The following is a 25,413-nucleotide window of genomic DNA, read 5'->3' as shown; positions in this document are numbered from 1 at the left end:
ATGTGGGGAGGTCTGTACTGTGGGACAGGTGAGTCAGGGGAGAGGGGCCTGAGTTCACTTTCAGAAGCCACCGACTCGGGAGAATGCGGCCTGAACTCGCTCACCCAATGCTCTGTGGAGGTGTCAGGGCACTCTATGTCCGATGACACTGACGGAGCGCAGACAGGTTCCCATTCTTGACACCTCAACAAAGCCTGTGCTGGTTTCGCAGGTCCAAAGCCCCTAACAATATCTGCATATGTAAGAGGTCTGTCCCAAGACAGTGGTTGGGATGTGGTCACGCTGACTTTTGTGCCTTCGACCCCGCAACTAAGTGAATCTGGCGAATGTGCTCTGTTGTCGTCAAACAATTCCTCCAGACAATATGTGGAATACTCAACATCTGACAGTGTTGAACGAGGTGACACTGGTCTACTGCCAGAGTACTGTAAGTAATAGTTGCAACGTTGACTTGTCACCTGGCCAAACGTAATTCCAGGGGAAAAGGTTTGCTGCTCAAATGATGCCACAGATTCCGGTGAGGACGCTCTAAAGTCTGCCAACCAGTCCTGCAGCAGTGAAAAGTCAAAATCGGAAGACACTGATTCTGGTGACAACGCCCTGCTACTAAACAACTTCTCAAGCCCAAAGTCTGACATAACTGACTGCGGAGTCTCTGGCCTAGTCTCGTCAAACAAGGTCTCCAGACACAAATCAGTCCCCTCCCAGTCTGAAAATGTTGATTCTGGTGTAAACGACCTGAGATCTGACAATTCTACAACGTGAGCGATGTGGGGAGGTCTGTACTGTGGGACAGGTGAGTCAGGGGAGAGGGGCCTGAGTTCACTTTCAGATGCTACCGAGTCAGGAGAATGCGGTCTGAACTCGCTCACCCAATGCTCAGAGGACTCCCTAAAGTCTGCCAACCAGTCCCGCAGCACTGAAAAGTCAAAATCGGAAGACACTGATTCTGGTGACAACGCCCTGCTACTAAACAACTTCTCAAGCTCAAAGTCTGACATAACAGACTGCGGAGAGTCTGGCCTAGTCTCGTCAAACAAGGTCTCCAGACACAAATCAGTCCCCTCCCAGTCTGAAAATGTTGATTCTGGTGTAAACGACCTGAGATCTGACAATTCTACATCGTGAGCGATGTGGGGAGGTCTGTACTGTGGGACAGGTGAGTCAGGGGAGAGGGGCCTGAGTTCACTTTCAGACGCCACCGACTCGGGAGAATGTGGCCTCAACTCGCTCACCCAATGCTCTGTGGAGGTGTCAGGGCACTCTATGTCCGATGACACTGACGGAGCGCAGACAGGTTCCCATTCTTGACACCTCAACAAAGCCTGTGCTGGTTTCGCAGGTCCAAAGCCCCTAACAATATCTGCATATGTAAGAGGTCTGTCCCAAGACAGTGGTTGGGATGTGGTCACGCTGACTTTTGTGCCTTCGACCCCGCAACTAAGTGAATCTGGCGAATCTGCTCTGTTGTCAGACAATTCCTCCAGACAATATGTGGAATACTCAACATCTGACAGTGTTGAACGAGGTGACACTGGTCTACTGCCAGAGTACTGTAAGTAATAGTTGCAACGTTGACTTGTCACCTGGCCAAACGTAATTCCAGAAGAAAAGGTTCGCTGCTCAAATGATGCCACAGATTCCGGTGAGGACGCTCTAAAGTCTGCCAACCAGTCCTGCAGCAGTGAAAAGTCCAAATCGGAAGACACTGATTCTGGTGACAACGCCCTGCTACTAAACAACTTATCAAGCTCAAAGTCTGACATAACTGACTGCGGAGAGTCTGGCCTAGTCTCGTCAAACAAGGTCTCCAGACACAAATCAGTCCCCTCCCAGTCTGAAAATGTTGATTCTGGTGTAAACGACCTGAGATCTGACAATTCTACATTGTGAGCGATGTGGGGAGGTCTGTACTGTGGGACAGGTGAGTCAGGGGAGAGGGGCCTGAGTTCACTTTCAGAAGCCACCGACTCGGGAGAATGCGGCCTGAACTCGCTCACCCAATGCTCTGTGGAGGTGTCAGGGCACTCTATGTCCGATGACACTGACGGAGCGCAGACAGGTTCCCATTCTTGACACCTCAACAAAGCCTGTGCAGGTTTCGCAGGTCCAAAGCCCCTAACAATATCTGCATATGTAAGAGGTCTGTCCCAAGACAGTGGTTGGGATGTGGTCACGCTGACTTTTGTGCCTTCGACCCCGGAACTAAGTGAATCTGGCGAATCTGCTCTGTTGTCGTCAAACAATTCCTCCAGACAATATGTGGAATACTCAACATCTGACAGTGTTGAAAGAGGTGACACTGGTCTACTGCCAGAGTACTGTAAGTAATAGTTGCAACGTTGACTTGTCACCTGGCCTAACGTAATTCCAGGAGAAAAGGTTCGCTGCTCAAATGATGCCACAGATTCCGGTGAGGACGCTCTAAAGTCTGCCAACCAGACCTGCAGCAGTGAAAAGTCAAAATCGGAAGACACTGATTCTGGTGACAACGCCCTGCTACTAAACAACTTCTCAAGCTCAAAGTCTGACATAACTGACTGCGGAGAGTCTGGCCTAGTCTCGTCAAACAAGGTCTCCAGACACAAATCAGTCCCCTCCCAGTCTGAAAATGTTGATTCTGGTGTAAACGACCTGAGATCTGACAATTCTACATCGTGAGCGATGTGGGGAGGTCTGTACTGTGGGACAGGTGAGTCAGGGGAGAGGGGCCTGAGTTCACTTTCAGAAGCCACCGACTCGGGAGAATGCGTCCTGAACTCGCTCACCCAATGCTCTGTGGAGGTGTCAGGGCACTCTATGTCCGATGACACTGACGGAGCGCAGACAGGTTCCCATTCTTGACACCTCAACAAAGCCTGTGCTGGTTTCGCAGGTCCAAAGCCCCTAACAATATCTGCATATGTAAGAGGTCTGTCCCAAGACAGTGGTTGGGATGTGGTCACGCTGACTTTTGTGCCTTCGACCCCGCAACTAAGTGAATCTGGCGAATCTGCTCTGTTGTCGTCAAACAATTCCTCCAGACAATATGTGGAATACTCAACATCTGACAGTGTTGAACGAGGTGACACTGGTCTACTGCCAGAGTACTGTAAGTAATAGTTGCAACGTTGACTTGTCACCTGGCCAAACGTAATTCCAGGAGAAAAGGTTTGCTGCTCAAATGATGCCACAGATTCCGGTGAGGACGCTCTAAAGTCTGCCAACCAGTCCTGCAGCAGTGAAAAGTCAAAATCGGAAGACACTGATTCTGGTGACAACGCCCTGCTACTAAACAACTTCTCAAGCCCAAAGTCTGACATAACTGACTGCGGAGAGTCTGGCCTAGTCTCGTCAAACAAGGTCTCCAGACACAAATCAGTCCCCTCCCAGTCTGAAAATGTTGATTCTGGTGTAAACGACCTGAGATCTGACAATTCTACATCGTGAGCGATGTGGGGAGGTCTGTACTGTGGGACAGGTGAGTCAGGGGAGAGGGGCCTGAGTTCACTTTCAGATGCCACCGAGTCAGGAGAATGCGGTCTGAACTCGCTCACCCAATGCTCAGAGGACTCCCTAAAGTCTGCCAACCAGTCCTGCAGCAGTGAAAAGTCAAAATCGGAAGACACTGATTCTGGTGACAACGCCCTGCTACTAAACAACTTCTCAAGCTCAAAGTCTGACATAACTGACTGCGGAGAGTCTGGCCTAGTCTCGTCAAACAAGGTCTCCAGACACAAATCAGTCCCCTCCCAGTCTGAAAATGTTGATTCTGGTGTAAACGACCTGAGATCTGACAATTCTACATCGTGAGCGATGTGGGGAGGTCTGTACTGTGGGACAGGTGAGTCAGGGGAGAGGGGCCTGAGTTCACTTTCAGAAGCCACCGACTCGGGAGAATGCGGCCTCAACTCGCTCACCCAATGCTCTGTGGAGGTGTCAGGGCACTCTATGTCCGATGACACTGACGGAGCGCAGACAGGTTCCCATTCTTGACACCTCAACAAAGCCTGTGCTGGTTTCGCAGGTCCAAAGCCCCTAACAATATCTGCATATGTAAGAGGTCTGTCCCAAGACAGTGGTTGGGATGTGGTCACGCTGACTTTTGTGCCTTCGACCCCGCAACTAAGTGAATCTGGCGAATCTGCTCTGTTGTTGTCAGACAATTCCTCCAGACAATATGTGGAAAAATTAACATCTGACAGTGTTGAACGAGGTGACACTGGTCTACTGCCAGAGTACTGTAAGTAATAGCTGCAACATTGACTTGTCACCTGGCCAAACGTAATTCCAGGAGACAAAGTTCGCTGCTCAAATGATGCCACAGATTCCGGTGAGGACGCTCTAAAGTCTGCAAGCCAGTCCTGCAGCAGTGAAAAGTCAAAATCGGAAGACACTGATTCTGGTGACAACGCCCTGCTACTAAACAACTTCTCAAGCTCAAAGTCTGACATAACAGACTGCGGAGAGTCTGGCCTAGTCTCGTCAAACAAGGTCTCCAGACACAAATCAGTGCCCTCCCAGTCTGAAAATGTTGATTCTGGTGTAAACGACCTGAGATCTGACAATTCTACATCGTGAGCGATGTGGGGAGGTCTGTACTGTGGGACAGGTGAGTCAGGGGAGAGGGGCCTGAGTTCACTTTCAGACGCCACCGACTCGGGAGATTGCGGCCTGAACTCGCTCACCCAATGCTCAGAGGACACCCTAAAGTCTGCCAACCAGTCCTGCAGCAGTGAAAAGTCAAAATCGGAAGACACTGATTCTGGTGACAACGCCCTGCTACTAAACAACTTATCAAGCCCAAAGTCTGACATAACTGACTGCGGAGAGTCTGGCCTAGTCTCGTCAAACAAGGTCTCCAGACACAAATCAGTCCCCTCCCAGTCTGAAAATGTTGATTCTGGTGTAAACGACCTGAGATCTGACAATTCTACATTGTGAGCGATGTGGGGAGGTCTGTACTGTGGGACAGGTGAGTCAGGGGAGAGGGGCCTGAGTTCACTTTCAGAAGCCACCGACTCGGGAGAATGCGGCCTGAACTCGCTCACCCAATGCTCTGTGGAGGTTTCAGGGCACTCTATGTCCGATGACACTGACGGAGCGCAGACAGGTTCCCATTCTTGACACCTCAACAAAGCCTGTGCTGGTTTCGCAGGTCCAAAGCCCCTAACAATATCTGCATATGTAAGAGGTCTGTCCCAAGACAGTGGTTGGGATGTGGTCACGCTGACTTTTGTGCCTTCGACCCCGCAACTAAGTGAATCTGGCGAATCTGCTCTGTTGTTGTCAGACAATTCCTCCAGACAATATGTGGAAAAATTAACATCTGACAGTGTTGAACGAGGTGACACTGGTCTACTGCCAGAGTACTGTAAGTAATAGTTGCAACATTGACTTGTCACCTGGCCAAACGTAATTCCAGGAGACAAAGTTCGCTGCTCAAATGATGCCACAGATTCCGGTGAGGACGCTCTAAAGTCTGCAAGCCAGTCCTGCAGCAGTGAAAAGTCAAAATCGGAAGACACTGATTCTGGTGACAACGCCCTGCTACTAAACAACTTATCAAGCCCAAAGTCTGACATAACTGACTGCGGAGAGTCTGGCCTAGTCTCGTCAAACAAGGTCTCCAGACACAAATCAGTCCCCTCCCAGTCTGAAAATGTTGATTCTGGTGTAAACGACCTGAGATCTGACAATTCTACATTGTGAGCGATGTGGGGAGGTCTGTACTGTGGGACAGGTGAGTCAGGGGAGAGGGGCCTGAGTTCACTTTCAGAAGCCACCGACTCGGGAGAATGCGGCCTGAACTCGCTCACCCAATGCTCTGTGGAGGTGTCAGGGCACTCTATGTCCGATGACACTGACGGAGCGCAGACAGGTTCCCATTCTTGACACCTCAACAAAGCCTGTGCAGGTTTCGCAGGTCCAAAGCCCCTAACAATATCTGCATATGTAAGAGGTCTGTCCCAAGACAGTGGTTGGGATGTGGTCACGCTGACTTTTGTGCCTTCGACCCCGGAACTAAGTGAATCTGGCGAATCTGCTCTGTTGTCGTCAAACAATTCCTCCAGACAATATGTGGAATACTCAACATCTGACAGTGTTGAAAGAGGTGACACTGGTCTACTGCCAGAGTACTGTAAGTAATAGTTGCAACGTTGACTTGTCACCTGGCCTAACGTAATTCCAGGAGAAAAGGTTCGCTGCTCAAATGATGCCACAGATTCCGGTGAGGACGCTCTAAAGTCTGCCAACCAGACCTGCAGCAGTGAAAAGTCAAAATCGGAAGACACTGATTCTGGTGACAACGCCCTGCTACTAAGCAACTTCTCAAGCTCAAAGTCTGACATAACTGACTGCGGAGAGTCTGGCCTAGTCTCGTCAAACAAGGTCTCCAGACACAAATCAGTCCCCTCCCAGTCTGAAAATGTTGATTCTGGTGTAAACGACCTGAGATCTGACAATTCTACATCGTGAGCGATGTGGGGAGGTCTGTACTGTGGGACAGGTGAGTCAGGGGAGAGGGGCCTGAGTTCACTTTCAGAAGCCACCGACTCGGGAGAATGCGTCCTGAACTCGCTCACCCAATGCTCTGTGGAGGTGTCAGGGCACTCTATGTCCGATGACACTGACGGAGCGCAGACAGGTTCCCATTCTTGACACCTCAACAAAGCCTGTGCTGGTTTCGCAGGTCCAAAGCCCCTAACAATATCTGCATATGTAAGAGGTCTGTCCCAAGACAGTGGTTGGGATGTGGTCACGCTGACTTTTGTGCCTTCGACCCCGCAACTAAGTGAATCTGGCGAATCTGCTCTGTTGTTGTCAGACAATTCCTCCAGACAATATGTGGAATACTCAACATCTGACAGTGTTGAACGAGGTGACACTGGTCTACTGCCAGAATACTGTAAGTAATAGTTGCAACGTTGACTTGTCACCTGGCCAAACGTAATTCCAGGAGAAAAGGTTTGCTGCTCAAATGATGCCACAGATTCCGGTGAGGACGCTCTAAAGTCTGCCAACCAGTCCTGCAGCAGTGAAAAGTCAAAATCGGAAGACACTGATTCTGGTGACAACGCCCTGCTACTAAACAACTTCTCAAGCCCAAAGTCTGACATAACTGACTGCGGAGAGTCTGGCCTAGTCTCGTCAAACAAGGTCTCCAGACACAAATCAGTCCCCTCCCAGTCTGAAAATGTTGATTCTGGTGTAAACGACCTGAGATCTGACAATTCTACATCGTGAGCGATGTGGGGAGGTCTGTACTGTGGGACAGGTGAGTCAGGGGAGAGGGGCCTGAGTTCACTTTCAGATGCCACCGAGTCAGGAGAATGCGGTCTGAACTCGCTCACCCAATGCTCAGAGGACTCCCTAAAGTCTGCCAACCAGTCCTGCAGCAGTGAAAAGTCAAAATCGGAAGACACTGATTCTGGTGACAACGCCCTGCTACTAAACAACTTCTCAAGCTCAAAGTCTGACATAACTGACTGCGGAGAGTCTGGCCTAGTCTCGTCAAACAAGGTCTCCAGACACAAATCAGTCCCCTCCCAGTCTGAAAATGTTGATTCTGGTGTAAACGACCTGAGATCTGACAATTCTACATCGTGAGCGATGTGGGGAGGTCTGTACTGTGGGACAGGTGAGTCAGGGGAGAGGGGCCTGAGTTCACTTTCAGAAGCCACCGACTCGGGAGAATGCGGCCTCAACTCGCTCACCCAATGCTCTGTGGAGGTGTCAGGGCACTCTATGTCCGATGACACTGACGGAGCGCAGACAGGTTCCCATTCTTGACACCTCAACAAAGCCTGTGCTGGTTTCGCAGGTCCAAAGCCCCTAACAATATCTGCATATGTAAGAGGTCTGTCCCAAGACAGTGGTTGGGATGTGGTCACGCTAACTTTTGTGCCTTCGACCCCGCAACTAAGTGAATCTGGCGAATCTGCTCTGTTGTTGTCAGACAATTCCTCCAGACAATATGTGGAAAAATTAACATCTGACAGTGTTGAACGAGGTGACACTGGTCTACTGCCAGAGTACTGTAAGTAATAGCTGCAACATTGACTTGTCACCTGGCCAAACGTAATTCCAGGAGACAAAGTTCGCTGCTCAAATGATGCCACAGATTCCGGTGAGGACGCTCTAAAGTCTGCAAGCCAGTCCTGCAGCAGTGAAAAGTCAAAATCGGAAGACACTGATTCTGGTGACAACGCCCTGCTACTAAACAACTTCTCAAGCTCAAAGTCTGACATAACAGACTGCGGAGAGTCTGGCCTAGTCTTGTCAAACAAGGTCTCCAGACACAAATCAGTGCCCTCCCAGTCTGAAAATGTTGATTCTGGTGTAAACGACCTGAGATCTGACAATTCTACATCGTGAGCGATGTGGGGAGGTCTGTACTGTGGGACAGGTGAGTCAGGGGAGAGGGGCCTGAGTTCACTTTCAGACGCCACCGACTCGGGAGATTGCGGCCTGAACTCGCTCACCCAATGCTCAGAGGACACCCTAAAGTCTGCCAACCAGTCCTGCAGCAGTGAAAAGTCAAAATCGGAAGACACTGATTCTGGTGACAACGCCCTGCTACTAAACAACTTATCAAGCCCAAAGTCTGACATAACTGACTGCGGAGAGTCTGGCCTAGTCTCGTCAAACAAGGTCTCCAGACACAAATCAGTCCCCTCCCAGTCTGAAAATGTTGATTCTGGTGTAAACGACCTGAGATCTGACAATTCTACATTGTGAGCGATGTGGGGAGGTCTGTACTGTGGGACAGGTGAGTCAGGGGAGAGGGGCCTGAGTTCACTTTCAGAAGCCACCGACTCGGGAGAATGCGGCCTCAACTCGCTCACCCAATGCTCTGTGGAGGTGTCAGGGCACTCTATGTCCGATGACACTGACGGAGCGCAGACAGGTTCCCATTCTTGACACCTCAACAAAGCCTGTGCTGGTTTCGCAGGTCCAAAGCCCCTAACAATATCTGCATATGTAAGAGGTCTGTCCCAAGACAGTGGTTGGGATGTGGTCACGCTGACTTTTGTGCCTTCGACCCCGCAACTAAGTGAATCTGGCGAATCTGCTCTGTTGTTGTCAGACAATTCCTCCAGACAATATGTGGAAAAATTAACATCTGACAGTGTTGAACGAGGTGACACTGGTCTACTGCCAGAGTACTGTAAGTAATAGTTGCAACATTGACTTGTCACCTGGCCAAACGTAATTCCAGGAGACAAAGTTCGCTGCTCAAATGATGCCACAGATTCCGGTGAGGACGCTCTAAAGTCTGCAAGCCAGTCCTGCAGCAGTGAAAAGTCAAAATCGGAAGACACTGATTCTGGTGACAACGCCCTGCTACTAAACAACTTATCAAGCCCAAAGTCTGACATAACTGACTGCGGAGAGTCTGGCCTAGTCTCGTCAAACAAGGTCTCCAGACACAAATCAGTCCCCTCCCAGTCTGAAAATGTTGATTCTGGTGTAAACGACCTGAGATCTGACAATTCTACATTGTGAGCGATGTGGGGAGGTCTGTACTGTGGGACAGGTGAGTCAGGGGAGAGGGGCCTGAGTTCACTTTCAGAAGCCACCGACTCGGGAGAATGCGGCCTGAACTCGCTCACCCAATGCTCTGTGGAGGTGTCAGGGCACTCTATGTCCGATGACACTGACGGAGCGCAGACAGGTTCCCATTCTTGACACCTCAACAAAGCCTGTGCAGGTTTCGCAGGTCCAAAGCCCCTAACAATATCTGCATATGTAAGAGGTCTGTCCCAAGACAGTGGTTGGGATGTGGTCACGCTGACTTTTGTGCCTTTGACCCCGCAACTAAGTGAATCTGGCGAATCTGCTCTGTTGTTGTCAGACAATTCCTCCAGACAATATGTGGAATACTCAACATCTGACAGTGTTGAACGAGGTGACACTGGTCTACTGCCAGAGTACTGTAAGTAATAGTTGCAACGTTGACTTGTCACCTGGCCAAACGTAATTCCAGGAGACAAAGTTCGCTGCTCAAATGATGCCACAGATTCCGGTGAGGACGCTCTAAAGTCTGCCAACCAGTCCTGCAGCAGTGAAAAGTCCAAATCGGAAGACACAGATTCTGGTGACAACGCCCTACTACTAAACAACTTCTCAAGCTCAAAGTCTGACATAACTGACTGCGGAGAGTCTGGCCTAGTCTCGTTAAACAAAGTCTCCAGACACAAATCAGTCCCCTCCCAGTCTGAAAATGTTGATTCTGGTGTAAACGACCTGAGATCTGACAATTCTACATCGTGAGCGATGTGGTGAGGTCTGTACTGTGGGACAGGCGAGTCAGGGGAGAGGGGCCTGAGTTCACTTTCAGACGCCACCGACTCGGGAGAATGCAGCCTGAACTCGCTCACCCAATGCTCTGTGGAGGTGTCAGGGCACTCTATGTCCGATGACACTGACGGAGCGCAGACAGGTTCCCATTCTTGACACCTCAACAAAGCCTGTGCTGGTTTTGTGGGTCCAAAGCCCCGAACAACATCTGCATACGTAAGAGGTCTGTCCCAAGACAGTGGTTGGGAGGTGGTCATGCTGACTTTTGTGCCTTCGACCTTGGAACTAAGTGAATCCGGCAAATCTGCTCTGCTGTCGTCAGACAATGTTAAAAAAATGTTGTTTTGAAATTCAAAAATATATTTTGGTCTTTCCACAAACTTAAACACAATTGGATTGGATAATGTTACGTTTTTGTCGTCATTGTCATTGTCGTTTGAGGACTTTTGTTTACTGTCTGTGAAGTTATCATTTGATTGCCTTGGTAATTCTATATACTCATTAGATTGATGTTGTAATTTAGAAAACCAGTAATCAAGAAAAGATTGATTATTTTTCCCATCTGTTGTTGGGGTTACAGTTGACAGTGGTGCAACTTCAAGCAATCTTTTGTTTTTAACTGAACAACTTGATTCCTCACCCTGGATACTTTTGACATTTGACTGTGTAAGATATGTTACATCCGACACAGCAAACAGCGGTACTTTATTTTCATTTGCTGTACGTGTGCTTTTCTCATTGAAACATTCATCAAGAGGTGATGAAAGAACAGAAGCTACATATTTTGGTGTCAAGGGCTTACTCTCACACGTTTCTTCATTGCAGACTATTTTATTCGTTGTTGGCATCAGTGGTGGTGAAGTCAGACTTCCCCCTGAATATTCTAAGTAATAATCACAATATTGACTCATAAGTTGAGCACGGACGGTTTCTGACAGCAAGAGTTCAAGAAATGAAAAACTGCACTGAGAGGATTGAGATTCTGGTGTGTATGGGCGACAATCCTCTTCTGATGATCCAAATCCATAAATAGATATGACTGGGTCAGGTGAACATGCTCTTTTATCAGAAGCATCTTTCTGCACAAATTCGTCATACCTAATATTTGATGTTTCAGTAAAATTTAATGTAACTTCAGGTGAACTACATGGATCAGACCTAGGAGAAAACGCCCGGCTGTCATCCAATATGCTAAAAAAGTCTGCAAATAAGTCTCTTTTTTCCGCCCGAGGGGAGTCAGGTGACATTGCCCTATAATCATTAACTGACATGACAGATTCTGGGGATGACAGTCTATGTATGGAGTCATTTAATATCCATGCCTCTGCTGGGAGGAGACCCCTTTCATTTTCAGGTGAAAATGAACCACACTGCTTCTCAGATTCAAAAGAATCAGGGGTCAAGGTGTTACACTCTTTAATTAAAGGTAATGCCACTTCTTGCTCTGGTGATTGTGGCATGAGATTGGTGATGGGTAGAAATAGCCTGGAGGATGAAATTTTTGGCTCAGAAATGTAGGATGTCTTTTCCCTGACATGGTCAGTATGGTACCTATCAGTTGAGTCACAAGCCATGTAAGCAGGGTCACTGAATGTCAGACTCTGTGGAAATGTGGGCTTTGATACCTTCATTTTGAATGGTTTCACAATGCTGTCCTTAGCTGTTGGAACTGACTGGACATCATCACTATCATCAATGAAGGGCATGTTATCTGGATAGCCATCACTGTGTACTGGATGTTTTGCATTTTCTTTCTTGCTCGACTTGAAGTGTTGGAAGCTTGTATCCACACATGAAACTTGAGGGATCTTGTCATTACCATATGAAATTTTGATGAATTTGGCTGTGACCTCATCACACTTCTGAGACAGCTTGCTTTTGTGAGCTACATCTGTTTCTGTGTCATCTTCAGTCATGGCCAAAGTTGCTTGGTGGTCCTCTGTTGACAATGCTAACAGGATAGGGTCAGATATTCTTTTGATGGTTTTAAATGTGTCTGTATCGCCATGCTGTGGTGCATAGCCAAACTCATTATAGAGTTCACTGAAGTCAGTCTCAGCTTGGTCTGACTCTGATAGGCTCAGACTAAAGTCTCTAACAGCTATGGTTGATGATAACTTCAGAATTTTAGGTGACTGCCTTAGCCCATCTTCACAACCACGCTGTTCTGATGGTATGGTTTGGCTGCAGTCATCTTTGACTTTGCACTGAGTGCCACGTTGGAAAGGCCTGGCGAAATGAACTTCATCATTGCAGCGTTTCTGGTCTTTCTTTTTGGGGTCATGAGCCTTAATTGTCTGGCTTCCCAATGCTGCCTCTTCTGAAGTGGGAAGCGTACTTACTTGCTCATCTGAGTTGTCATAACATCTAGGTTCGGGTGAAATTACATCTTCAGAGGTCCACAGGTTAGGGTTTAATTCACTGTAACACAAAAGGAAAGTTAGGTCACAAAAAATCCTTTGCATGAATGTGATAAATCAAGGTCATACTCTTGAAAAGACTGAATGGGTGAGAGGCAAGTTTTGACTACTTTTGGTAGTGTTGTGTCTGGTGTATGTCCAATAAAGTGAGAAAAATTATGAAACACCACATGTTGTCTTGCAAATTCAGGAATCATTACAAATTAATGACTTACTGAGGGATCTCGAGCTCCTCCAACAGGTCCCCATGCATGCTTTCTGAGGGGGTATGTCCAACAGGTTCTGCCCAGGAAGGAATATCCAGTAGGGAAGCAACTGAGAGGTCCTCTTCAGAAACAGCTGGAGGTGGTCTGCGATCTGACTCCACCCTTCTCACAACTCTGGGGCTGTCTGCATCCTCTTGCACTGATGATAGGGCTACTGAGACTGAAAAAAATACACATGATGAATAAGAATGCAAGTTAACACAAATCGAAATTCAAAATCGCTGAATCAAGTTTTTTATTTAGTGTTGCTACCTTCACTGTGATCCAGTGTCTTCTCTATCTCTGCATAGGTTCTAGATGTTTGCTCTTGAACTGACTTGTTCATCTGGGTTTCAATAAGATGGACAATGTCCATGCGGTTGATCTTGGTTAGTCTCTTAATCAGACAGTCCTCTGTGAAAAGATTTATCAGTCATTACTAGACTATAGAAAAACATTTAAACACAATCAAAAAGATGAAAACCTGATTATTACCTTGATCTACAGTATGAAAATATGTCTACTAAACACACAAATCAAAGTAAAAAAAAACTAACAGTGCCTTCAGCATCTCCAAACTAATGTGCAATGTTTACAGGATTTGAAGTTCTGCATTGACAAATGAGTAAAACTGAAAGTTATTATAAAAATGGCATGTACCTGTGGCATGTTTACCTTCCTGCTCAACCCAGCGCTGCAGCAAGGCATGGCTCTGCTCTTGGAGGGAATTGGGATTCTCTGTTCTCACTGATTGGATATTATCCTCACTGAATTCCAGTTCTCTTGCCAGCTCTGGGGTGATAAATAATACATAAGGGATGAAAATGTAAAAACTATATATATTTTATATGCTTTTATATGTATGTTTTTTTTTATGTTTTACTGCTTGAACATAGATAGTCTTTCATAGCATTTTCAACTATTCCCCCACTTTTGCTCACAAATATATATAAATAAAGTGCATCATATATTCCAGTGAATAAAATTGACATTCAAATTTGAAACATAAAATAATTTTAAAATCTTACCAGTCCAGCTGAAGCCAAGAAGATCTGCAATGATAGCCAGTGTTTCCTCTTTCCTGTCAGCATCATCCTGCCAATCCACTAAAAAATGCGTCCAAAACCAAACATTACATTTTCTGAAATTCAAGCTCTAAGTCATAGCTCAAAGTAAAAGTTTTGTCACATTGCAGGTATAAGTAATGTGCAAGAGTGTAGATATATCATATGTCCAGATGACACCATGTTATTGGCTGTATACTGCAATATTGAAAACTGTGGATCTGTGATGATCACATGGATGATAACTGATGATAAATGTTGGATTCATAAACTGTGAGCAGGAATTGGCTTGTTTATGAACTATAATTATGTAGTCACAATTAGCATGTCAGTTATTTAGAGCAAGGTGCACGCTAACATTAGTAGTGCTGTATTAGCTGGGGAAGTCTGCAGAAATATTGTTGAAGCTGCTTTAACCAAAATGGTCATCCAATCTTGAGATTGCACGTACACAAACACAAATGGAACAGTAACTTATCGACACACAAATCATCACGCACGCACACACACACGCACGCACGCACGCACGCACGCACACATGCACACACATACACACATCCACACTAAATGAATGAATGAAAAAAAAAATACAGACAAAGAAATTCAATGCAACATGGAGCATGACAAATCACACCACATTAAAACTACATAAAACGACAAATGGTGATATTACGTTCTAAAGAAGAGAAATAAGGGTCTTGTAGCCGAGAAGAGATAGAAAAGCAAAAGCCCATGTAGGTCTGGCCATACCTGACGCACATTTTGGAGTATGGTCATCGGTGATTCTCTGCATCTGAGTTTCCACTGTGTCATCCCAGGAAGGCCTTGATTCAAATACATCCTCTTTCCCAGAGGATGGTTGCACACCTGGCAACAGATTGCCATCAGACCTGTCTGATGCTGGGATTTCGTATGTGAAAATAACAGAATCTGGGCTTCTTTGACTGGCACTGCTTATTTCATCTGTATCAAAAGAAGACCTAACAGATGTCTCTGTAGTGTTGGAGATTTGGATTTCTTTCTTTTGGGGGGAAGAGGGAGAGATCAGATGAGCTTTCTGTTGCTTCATTACAGGAAGTTTGGAGGGTGAAAAGTTTGATTTATGCGTGGATTGACTTCTGTCAGAGTAACTCCTTTTGATTTTTTTAGATGCTTTAGCTGTGTCACCATCAGCCTCAGATCTAGTCCTTCGTTCAAAGGCTGAGCTTTTTTCTGTTTTTCTCTGAACCTGACCAGGCTCAGATATCTGCAAAGCCTTTGCGATTATTTCAGATTTTAAATAGTGAGCTTCTTTTGTTGTGTTGCTTTGTTTGATTTCCAAAGGTTGGGGTGAATCCTGATGATATGCTGAGATGTCACCCTGTGCAGCTGGAAGACACATTTCTATGACTGAGCATTGGTCTTCCTCCTCCTCCTCCTCATCATCATCATCATCATCATTAGATGAGTCTGGAGAATCATGGCTCTGCTCTGAGTACACTGAATGGCCAGCTGTGGATGTGTCTGATTGGAGGTCAGCTATGGTAGAGTCTAAATAGCCTAGGCCAAGGCTTTCCATGGCTCCAACCTCAACTTGAACATTGGTTAGTCTCTCCAAAGTATTGGGGGAACCAAGCTGAACCTCTGTGGAGCTACCAAGGACAGCTTCAGAAAGTGGCTTTTCACTCTTGGAATTTTCACTTGAGGGTGTCAATAGAGTTCTTGGTTTGGGTGTAGGAATTTTGTCATTGACATCTTGTCTCAGAGGTGATTTTGGGGTCTCTTGAAGTGTTGTGTCAATAGTAGAATCACTATCATCTAAAGTTACAGATATTCTGAGTGACTGGCCTTCCTCCATCTCCTCTGGCACAACTTCATCAACTGGATGTTCCCCCATATGAAGAAGTGCATATCCTTCATCCTCTTCATCAAAGCTTCTTCTTGTCATATCAATAGCTCCCCCTCTGGTCATTTCAAACAGCTTTCCTTCTTGAAATTGAAATGGGTCAGGGCTTGCCACATCACCTGGAGTTCGAACAGGTGTTTTATGAGGTGTTTGCATGTCCTCTGCAAGACTCATCTCTTTCTCTGTCTCAACCTGCGCATCAAAGGCTTCATCATTACCCTCACAACCTGAGAAAACATTTTCTAGCTCTCTTGCACACATTATGTCCCCAGGTCTGCTGATGGAATCTGAATCATCTGCCGGTGATAACTTTATTTTGTCTTCATTTGAATGATGCTCATCTGCCACACAGCTTGAAAAATGTGTGTCACTGACTGAGGAACAGTCACCTGTTACAATATTTTCAACTTGGTGTATTTGAGCTGCCTTTTCTGTCAATAGTGCCACAGGCTCCTCAATTTCATCTTGTTCCTCTCTCTCTGTTGCTGTTAAACACAATGAACCATCAGTTGATTCAGTAGTTTTCAGCTGTGATTGACACTCCACTGTCTCTGTAATGTTCAAGGAAATATCTGTTGTCTCAGTAAGTGTGTAAGTATCTTCTGTAACACATTGTTCAAAACTGCGTAGTGTATCATTTGAGGAAGAGTGTGCAACTGGGTCAAAATCTAGATTTAGTTCATTGTCTTTGTGATCACCTGTCTCTAAAGACGTGTCTCTCTTCATTTTAGCATCCTGTTCCATTTCCTCAAATGTTTTGATTTTTGCAGCCATTTTAAACATCTCTTCTTCAGGGGTGAATTGTTTATCAACGATATCATCTAAAATTTCATTTGTGTCAAGAGAGTCTTGCCTTATGAGCATATGAAGATTCTGACTGTCATACATTTTGGGGTCAGTGGATGTGTTGTCATCAGCTACTGCCACTGCCGAGTTGAAAGATCTGTCATCTTTAATTTCATTTTCACCTTGGATATTCTCACCTGTATTTTCTTGCTCATCATACTCGCTTTCATCCTTGTAAACATTTTTGTCATAAGCAAAACACGCTTTGAGTTGGGAAGTATAATCCTCATACACAGCTGTCTTGGTGGGCATCTGAAGTTCTGAGTCCTTTGAGTTTGTGGGACTTCCTTCAAGAGAGTCTGGACAAGGGGATTCTCCAATAGGGCTTGGCTCAATTGAATCAGGGGATTTTTTTGAAGATTTATCTTCCGTGAGAGGACTTGCCTCTAGTGAATCCTGGTGACACAGCTCTTTGGCTGGGTCATCAAAAAACGCAGTGTTTAGGTTCTCCAAATCAGTTGGACGTTGTGTGTCCAAACTACTTGGGCGTTGCGAAAATGTGTATGTTTTACAAGCTGAATGATCACTGTCCAAGTCATCACTTTCATCTTCACGGGTACATGTCTTTGAATCACTTTCCTTTTCATCTATTTCTACAGTCTCTATATTTTTATCTTCTGGTACCATCATCTTATGTACAGAGATAACAGTGGTTTCTCTTTTAGTGTCCTTTGTTAGTACAACTTGTTTGTAGCTCTCATGGACAAGAGGCTCCTCAGGGTGACACATTGTCACTGGCCTTTCCTTGAGATATTGATCTAAATTGCTACTGAGAAGTGACAACATGCCTGACATATCCTTCTCAGTTGTAGACCGTTGGTCATCTGTCATTCTCTGAATACAGACTTCTTGGAATGGTTTCTCCAGTACAGTTGAAGTTGGTGTCACTTCTTTGACTTCAACCACATGGGTCTGTATCTTTTCATATGTCTCTCCTTCTATCTCATCATCCACACTGGTACCAGCTACTATTTCTGTTTTTTCATACACTCTTAGTTGATGCTCCTCACTTGAGGATTTTCGGACTTTGCTAAGAATAACTTCATCAAATTTCTCCTGGCTAACATCCTCCTCTGGAGACCTACTTTTTACTGGCCTGTCCTTCAGATACTGATCCAAGTCAGTATTGAGAAGTAACAGCATACCTGACATGTCTTTCTCTTTTGTAGATTGTTGGTATGAGGTCTTTTTCTCTACCCATATTTCCTTCATGGGGAGTTCTTCAGTCAAGTTTGAGGGGATTTCTTCAAAGTCATACACTAATTCTTCACCACCACTTATGACTGTATTTTTCAATCCAGCACAATCTGTTTCTTTAGCTGAGTCATCTGGTGTCACTTCTTCATTTTCATCAGTGAAAAATGGTAAAGTTTCACATTGCTCCTGCACATTATCTTCTATTGGTTGACCAGTCACAGGTCCTGGTTCTTGATAGTGTTCGAAGTCATTATGCATCACTGAAAGCATCTCGGATGAATCTTTCCCCTGATTATTGATTGTTGATTCTAAAATAGTTTCATGGTCCATTTGTTTTGTTGTGCCATCGATTATTGCTCCTTTACTGTCATTTGTGACAACTGTGAGACCTTCTTTATCTTTGTCTTTTATTAAAACAACTTCTTCAAATTTCTCCTGAAGAGTATCTTCCTCCAATGGCTGGCTTTCCACATGCCTATCTTGAAGATACTGATCCAAGTCAGTCTTCAATAGGGATAATAACCCTGACATATCTTTTACTGTTGTGGATGCCTGTATGGATGTTTTCTTCTCAATGTGGACCTCTGTAAGTACAGGCTCCTCAATATTGACATCTGGTACTTCAGTGCCTATTTGTGTTAACAGTGTTTCATGTGTAATTGTTGTATTGTCTTTGTCTTTTGACTGATGAATTTTCTCCTCTGGTGAAGGTATAGTGTACTTTTCCTCTTTTTTAGCAGAATAAGTAATTATTTCACTGGTCATTTCATGGGTCAGTGTGAGGTCTTCGTAATTTTCACTGTCTCCAGAGCTGGAATAAGGGGTCCTAATATCAACAACAGGGTCTGTGGATTCAGCCAATCCTTCATGCTTGGGACACTCAGCACTTAGATCATCATCTTTCATTTGATTCTCAATAAGAGAGACACCTTTCTCAAAATAATTTTTAGAATAGGGACTTGAAATGGATGCTGGATTTATATCAGAATCATCACCAAGGGTCTCCAGCTCAGGTGGCTCCAGCTGACAGCTCATGTCTGCAGTTGCTGATGTCTGCTTGAACAGCTGGTACTCGGGACTTTCTTCCAACTCTGCCTTTATGTCAGCACTGAAGTCCTCAGAAGGTCTGCGATCAGGGCTTATTTGTATGTCTTCAGATAAACTCCTATCAGTACTTATGATTGGTTCCTTTAATTGCATCATGCCCTGGCTCTTCCCTGAAAGGTCTAGCCCCTTGCTCTGAGGGCTAGCACTTCCATCCTTAAATTGAATTGCATCAGTACTGTCCACAAAATAGGCATCATCTGAGATCAAGTGTGATTCCTCAGAATCACACTTACCAGTCGTACTTACTGGTTGATATAAGTCAAGTGGAAGACTTTGCTCAGGTTTCTGTATCTCTCCAGAATTATCTGACCCAGATATGATTGAAGAAGAAGCCACTGCTTTCTGTTCAAAAAACTCTGGTTTAGTCTCCTTCTCTGGCGTCTCCCTCTGTGGGCTAACCCTTCCTTCATTGCATTGAACCATATCAACAAATTGAAGTGTCTTTTCATGATGAGCACTATCTGACATCAACTGTGATTCTTCAGAATTATCTTTGATTAAACTTTCTGGCTGATTTTCAAAGTCTGTTTTGTCACACTTCTTGACTTCTTCACTCTCTCCATTGAAAACTGTGAGGCTCTGATTCGGGGTTTGGGATTCTGGCTCATATGGAAGACTTTGCTCAGGTTTTTGTATCTCTTCAGAATCTGTTAATTCAGTTATCAGTGTTGAAACTGCTTGTGTGGTGAACAGCACCACCTTAGTGTTTGAGGAATCCTGTCCAGTCTGGAATGTCTTCATAAGCTCCTTCACAGACATAGTCTCCTTCTCTTGTGTCTCTCTCTGTTGGCTTACCCATCGATCATCACACGGAACTGTATCAACAAATGTTACTGTCTTTTTAAAGTCAGCATCATCTGAAATTAGCTGTGATTCACCAGAGTAATCTTTGATTGGACCCATCTGTTGATCGTCAAAGCCTGTTTTGTCACATTTCTTGACATCACTCTGTTGATGGAAAATTGTGACACTCCGATTTTGGATTTGTGATTCTGGCCCCTGTGGAAGACTTTCCTCAGGGGTCTGTATCTCTTCCGAATGTGTTGATTCAAATGTTAATGTTGAAATAGAAGAAGTAGCCATTGATTTTGGTTCCAGAGGCTCTATTTTAGTATTTGATGAATCCTGTCCAGTCTGGAATGTCTTCATCAGCTCCTTCACAGACAAAGTCTCCTTCTCTGGGGTCTCTCTTGCTGTACTGACAACGTTTTCTGTCTTTCCAAAATAAGTATCTGATATTAACTGTGATTCCTCAGAGTTATCTAAACTTAGAGGCCGACCCTCTGAGTCTGTTTTGTCATGTTTCTTGACATCACTCTCTTCATGCAAAATTGTGAGACTCTGAGTTTGAATTTGTGATTCTCCCTCCTGTGGGAGACTTTTCTCAGTTGTCTTTATGTCTCCAGAATCTGCTGATTCAGATATCAATGTTGGAATGCAAGAAGAAGTCACTGCTTTGTGTTCAAAAAGTTCTGGTTTAGTTTTTGAAGGATCCTGTCCAGTCTGGAATGTCTTCATCAGCTCCTTCACAGACATATTCTCCGTCTCTGGTGTCTCTCTCTGTGGGCTAACCCATTGATCATCACACGGAATTGTATCAACAAATGTTACTGTCTTTTTAAAGTCAGCATCATCTGAAAATAGCTGTGATTCATCAGAGTTGTCTTTGACTGGACCAGCTGGTTGATTGTCAAAGCCTGTTTTGTCATACTCCTTGACATCACTCTGTGGATGGAAAATTGTGAGGCTCTGAGTTTGGATGTGTGATTCTGGCCCCTCCGGAAGACTTTGCTTAGGTGCCTGTATCTCTTCAGAGTGTGTTGAAGCCATTGATTGTGATTCCAGAGGCTCTATTTTAGTATTTGATGAATCCTGTCCAGTCTGGTATGTTTTCATCAGCTCCTTCACAGACAAAGTCTCCTTTTCTGGGGTCACTCTCGGTGGGCTAATCCTTCCACCATCACACTGAACTGTACTGACAATGTTTTCCATCTCTCCAAAATTAGAACTATCTGATATTAACTGTGATTCCTCCGAGTTGTCTAAACTGACAGGCTGACTCTCTGAGTCTGTTTTGTCATGTTTCTTGACATCACTCTCTTCATGGAAAATTGTGAGGCTCTGAGTTTGGATTTGTGATTCTCGCTCTTGTGGGAGACTTTTCTCAGATGTCTGTCTGTCTCCAGAATCTGCTGATTCAAATTTTGATGTTGAAATACAAGAAGAAGCTACGGCTTTGTGTTCAAAAAGCTCTGGTTTAGTTTTTGAGGGATCTTGTCCAGACTGGAATGTCTTCATCAGCTCCTTCACAGACATAGTCTCCTTCTCAGGGGTTTCTCTCTGTGGACTAACCCATCCATCATCACATGGAACTGTATCAACAAATGTTACTGTCTTTCTGGGATGAGCACTATCTGACATGAATTGTGATTCCCCAGAGTTATCTTGGATTAACATATCTGCTTCATCCTCAATGTCTGATTTCTTGGCATCATTTTCATTGAGGACAAATGTCAGGCTCTGTGTTGTCGGGATTTGTGATTTTGACTCCTGTGAAGAATCCATGGCTTTGTGTTCAAACAGCCCAGATGTACTTTTTGAAGGGTCCTGCCCAGTCTGGAAAGCTTTCATTAGCTCCTTAACAGACATAGTCTCCTCCAATCTTTCTGTTTGAGATCTGGGAGATTTAGGGGACTTGGGAACCCTGGGAAGTTCTGGCATGACTTCCTCTTCCCACTTTTTGGTGACAGAGGGTTTTTCCCCCTGTATGAGAACTTTATTTTTCTGTTCCTCTTCCTCTTCAACTTTGTTTTTTAAAGCTTTAACTCTGTCTTTAATAGATCCTATAGGTGTTTCAACCACTAAAGGAGAAGCTGGGGGATCCAAAGCTGGGGTAGGTACAAGGCCACTCTCCTTAAGAACAACATCACCATCTAAAGACTCCTCTGAGCTCACCCTTTCCAGCTCTCCCTCAGAGCTGCTACATCTAGAACGTTCCCTGTCTCTAAGTTTCTTCCTAATAGGTTTCTTGATATCTGGGGGGCGCCTTTTGCCATCACGCTTTATAATAATCTGTTCAAACGTATCTTGGACAAGATCTTCTTGAGAACCACTCTTTAATACAGGGCTCTGCTCAAAGTATTCTTCTATGTCCATACTGAGGTGCGAGACCATTCTTGTCATGTCCCTGTCCTCTGTGGTAGTTGTCCTTACAGTCTTCCTCTCAATGCAAATCTCCTGTATGACTGGTTCTTCAATGAGGGAACTCCTCATGTCAACCTCAGTTTCACAGAGTGAAGCCCATTTCTCTTTTTTAGCATCACCTCGTTGTAGTTCCTGTTTACTGATGTTTATTCCATCTCTTTGAGTCTCCCCAACCTTTTCTAGCCCATGTTTAAACTGTCCCATTATGTTCAACCGCTCTTCCAACCCTCCAGCTTCAACCCCCTCTTCATTTATTTGCTCTGTGGTCAAAATGGCACACATTCTGACGTCCGACATGTCTGAGAGAAGGTCTGGGCTTGCAAGGGTTGCAGGGTCAAGAGGTTGGTTAGTTCTCAGGGAGAATGTCTCAGTTGATTCTGATTCATCATCTTAAATTAAGAGAATCACAACCAAAAAGGGTAAAAAACATAAGGGACAAATTAAGTGGGGAAGAGAGACATCAGAAAACTGTGATCAAGACATTGTCATCAAAAATCCATCTTCAGTTCACAGAGTAAGAGGAAGATTCATAGAGCACAGGATAACGGAGTCTTGAAAAGAAGACCAAAAAGGAGATGATAAAAGTGATCCAGAAGATTTTGGAGGGGAGTAGAGCAGCAACAGCATAAGCAAAGCCAGAAGGAGTAACAAAACAGGTAGCGTATGGACAAGAATAATGTTACTTAATTTGTTTGTCTACATATTCAGAAATCTAATGTAAAATACACAAATGGAACCATAAGGAAAAAGAGAAACTTAAACATGGAACAAAGGGACAGGAAGGAAGACATAACAAACAAAAATTCTCAAGATTGTTGCTGACATGAATAGTCATGTCTGCTTGCAAATTAAAGTTTCAAAACAAAGAAACTATAATAAACTTAAATATAAAAATTGTATTTTTTGTGGGAAGTGGTGTAATTAATGTCAGGGTGTTGCCACTAAGTTTGTGTGCTCTAACATTTTGAAAATTACTTATTTCCTTCATCTAAGGTGGAAAAATTAATATTTTTAGTTGCAATGTCTGTGGTATTAAATATAATGAAAAGTTCAATTAGTTAGTTAATTTGTCAGTTTTATTACATAGTTCATTTACTCTGTTTTGTGACCTTTATTAGCTCACATACAGAAAAAATTGGTGATGTGAAATGATGATGTAAAATAATCAATAGCACTATTAAATTAATAGTGCAAATCAATGAATGAATTAAACAAACTGAGGTAAGGGAAATTAAGAGGGAATGTGTACTTAAAGTAAATATTTCAAAAGAGATAGCAGTGGCCAAAATCACACAAAATGAATGATGATAAAAAATTAACCAGAAATACATTTACACTCCTAAGCAAAGAACAAACAACATTATATTGTTTGTCAATTATTTCCATATGAAAAGTTTTTCAGCATGCAACTGGTAAAACTGCTATAAAATGATATCTGGGAGAACAATAATTGGTCAAAATGAATACTTCTTACATATGACCAAAAACCATAAATCTTCTCAAGACAAGATAAAATTCTACCACAAATTTTTTTTAAAAGAAGCATTTTTAGCCAATTTGATAAAAAGTATTATTTTGACCTTCATTTATGATTCATGAAGAAAAAAAAAAGTCATAGCAATTTCAGAAAATAAAAATGTCAAGGGTGAAAGAAATTCAGTGAGGTTTGGTGTGAGGGGAATGTGGAGTACATCAGCCATAGCACAGCTGCCATTAACAAACATGTAACTATAGTGTTAGTAAAGCAAAATAACAGAGCAGGGTTAATCCAAACAGAAAGCTACATACATCAGTCAGTGCATCTCTAGGCACGTAACAATTTCTGCCATTTGCAATCTTTGTGGCCAGTAAATTTCATATTCATGTCCAATTTAGACTGTTATAACTGCATAATATACAATTACTTAAAACTATACACTGGTTCCCTCACTACCAACACTGACCACTGAAAATGTAAAATGACTGAAATGCATGGACCTTTATCATGCAATTATTTGACCTATGTCAAACAAAAGAGTTCAGCTTACATTTCTTGTCACTCTTCTCACTCTGTAGAAAAAGATCAAAAAAGTATTGTATTAGATGCAACCTAATTATGACATTACTGTTTCTTTCGTGTACAACTGTATGGAGAGAGCTGTATTTACCTCATCATCTGCATCTTGGTCTGAGTCAGACTCCTAAAGAGTAAAATGCAACAGAGGAAAAGCAAACAATGCAGTTACTGGAATTAGGAATAAATTACAGTTAAATACACAAAAAATAAATCGTATTCAAACGAACCTTTGAGTATGCTGGGAGGGTGATGTTAAGGTTGCAGATTGCATTGTGGTTAAGAGTACGGTATGTCCGTGCTTCCTTTGTGAATGACAGGCGGCCACATGGCTCTTGCGCTGTGTCTCTAATCTGTGAACCAACAATTTAATCCATTAATTACACACATATCAGATCTCAGAACCTCTGAGATAATCAGCCATTGTTTTCAAACATTTTGATCTAGAGCATATTCGTAGTCATACTTTGATGAAGAGGGCCAGTCTGTTCTCCTTGAAGGCGTAGAAGCTGAACATGTGATGCTGTCCACTCTTAGTAAGAGGCACCAGGTTTCCAAAGCAGTCAGCAAATATAGGTTTTCCCTCGAGCACCTGTGTGTGGATTGACAGCTGTCCTTATGATTCAAACAAACCTTTAATGTTTAAAACATGAGCTGTAATGATTAAAATGTATCCCCTGACTCTCCATATCTTTGCACTTTGGCAACAGACTTATTCAGTATTACTCCTCTCACATTTCTAAAAACCCCTGTCAGTTGATCAACTTTCTGCCACCATAATCCCCTCACACTGCACCTCAACATCCCGGCTGCGGGCAACTTCGGTGAAGTTCTCCTGCTGCTCCAGGGTTTTGTCCATCTTGTCATCTGTCATGCAGAAACACCGTAAGCGGGCTTCAATAGGATCCAGTGTCTTGGCAAAAATGACAAACTTGGCCATGTATGGAACACAGATGATCTCTCTGTACAGCTGGGAGCCAAAACTAACAGACTCCTGGATCTGTCTGCAGTCTATCAGCCAGAACCTAGGAATAAGAACAAGGCTTTTATTTGGAAAACTTGCAAGGTAGTCATCCCCTAAATCAAAGAGAACAAGGATTATGCAAAG

At 44.1% G+C, this 25,413-nt stretch overlaps 1 protein-coding gene across 1 annotated transcript in view; it reads right to left on the bottom strand.

Annotated features, from left to right (window-relative positions):
- The window catches only part of ank2a (ankyrin 2a, neuronal), a gene marked incomplete at its 5' end in the record, with an annotated part of 80,721 nt that overhangs the window by 28,957 nt on the left and 26,351 nt on the right, over positions 1–25,413 (bottom strand). The window contains 12 exon segments of the mRNA XM_083983764.1: positions 12,627–12,705; positions 12,920–13,130; positions 13,223–13,363; positions 13,610–13,741; positions 13,978–14,055; positions 14,764–15,076; positions 21,440–22,641; positions 24,280–24,301; positions 24,400–24,432; positions 24,536–24,658; positions 24,772–24,897; positions 25,102–25,330. Of these exon segments, the coding sequence (XP_083839890.1) occupies positions 12,627–12,705; positions 12,920–13,130; positions 13,223–13,363; positions 13,610–13,741; positions 13,978–14,055; positions 14,764–15,076; positions 21,440–22,641; positions 24,280–24,301; positions 24,400–24,432; positions 24,536–24,658; positions 24,772–24,897; positions 25,102–25,330 (2,689 nt within the window).

The sequence above is a fragment of the Trachurus trachurus genome, assembly GCF_905171665.1.
Source record: "Trachurus trachurus genome assembly, chromosome: 1".
Taxonomy (NCBI): Eukaryota; Metazoa; Chordata; class Actinopteri; order Carangiformes; family Carangidae; genus Trachurus; species Trachurus trachurus.
This window is presented reverse-complemented; position numbering and strand designations above follow the sequence as displayed.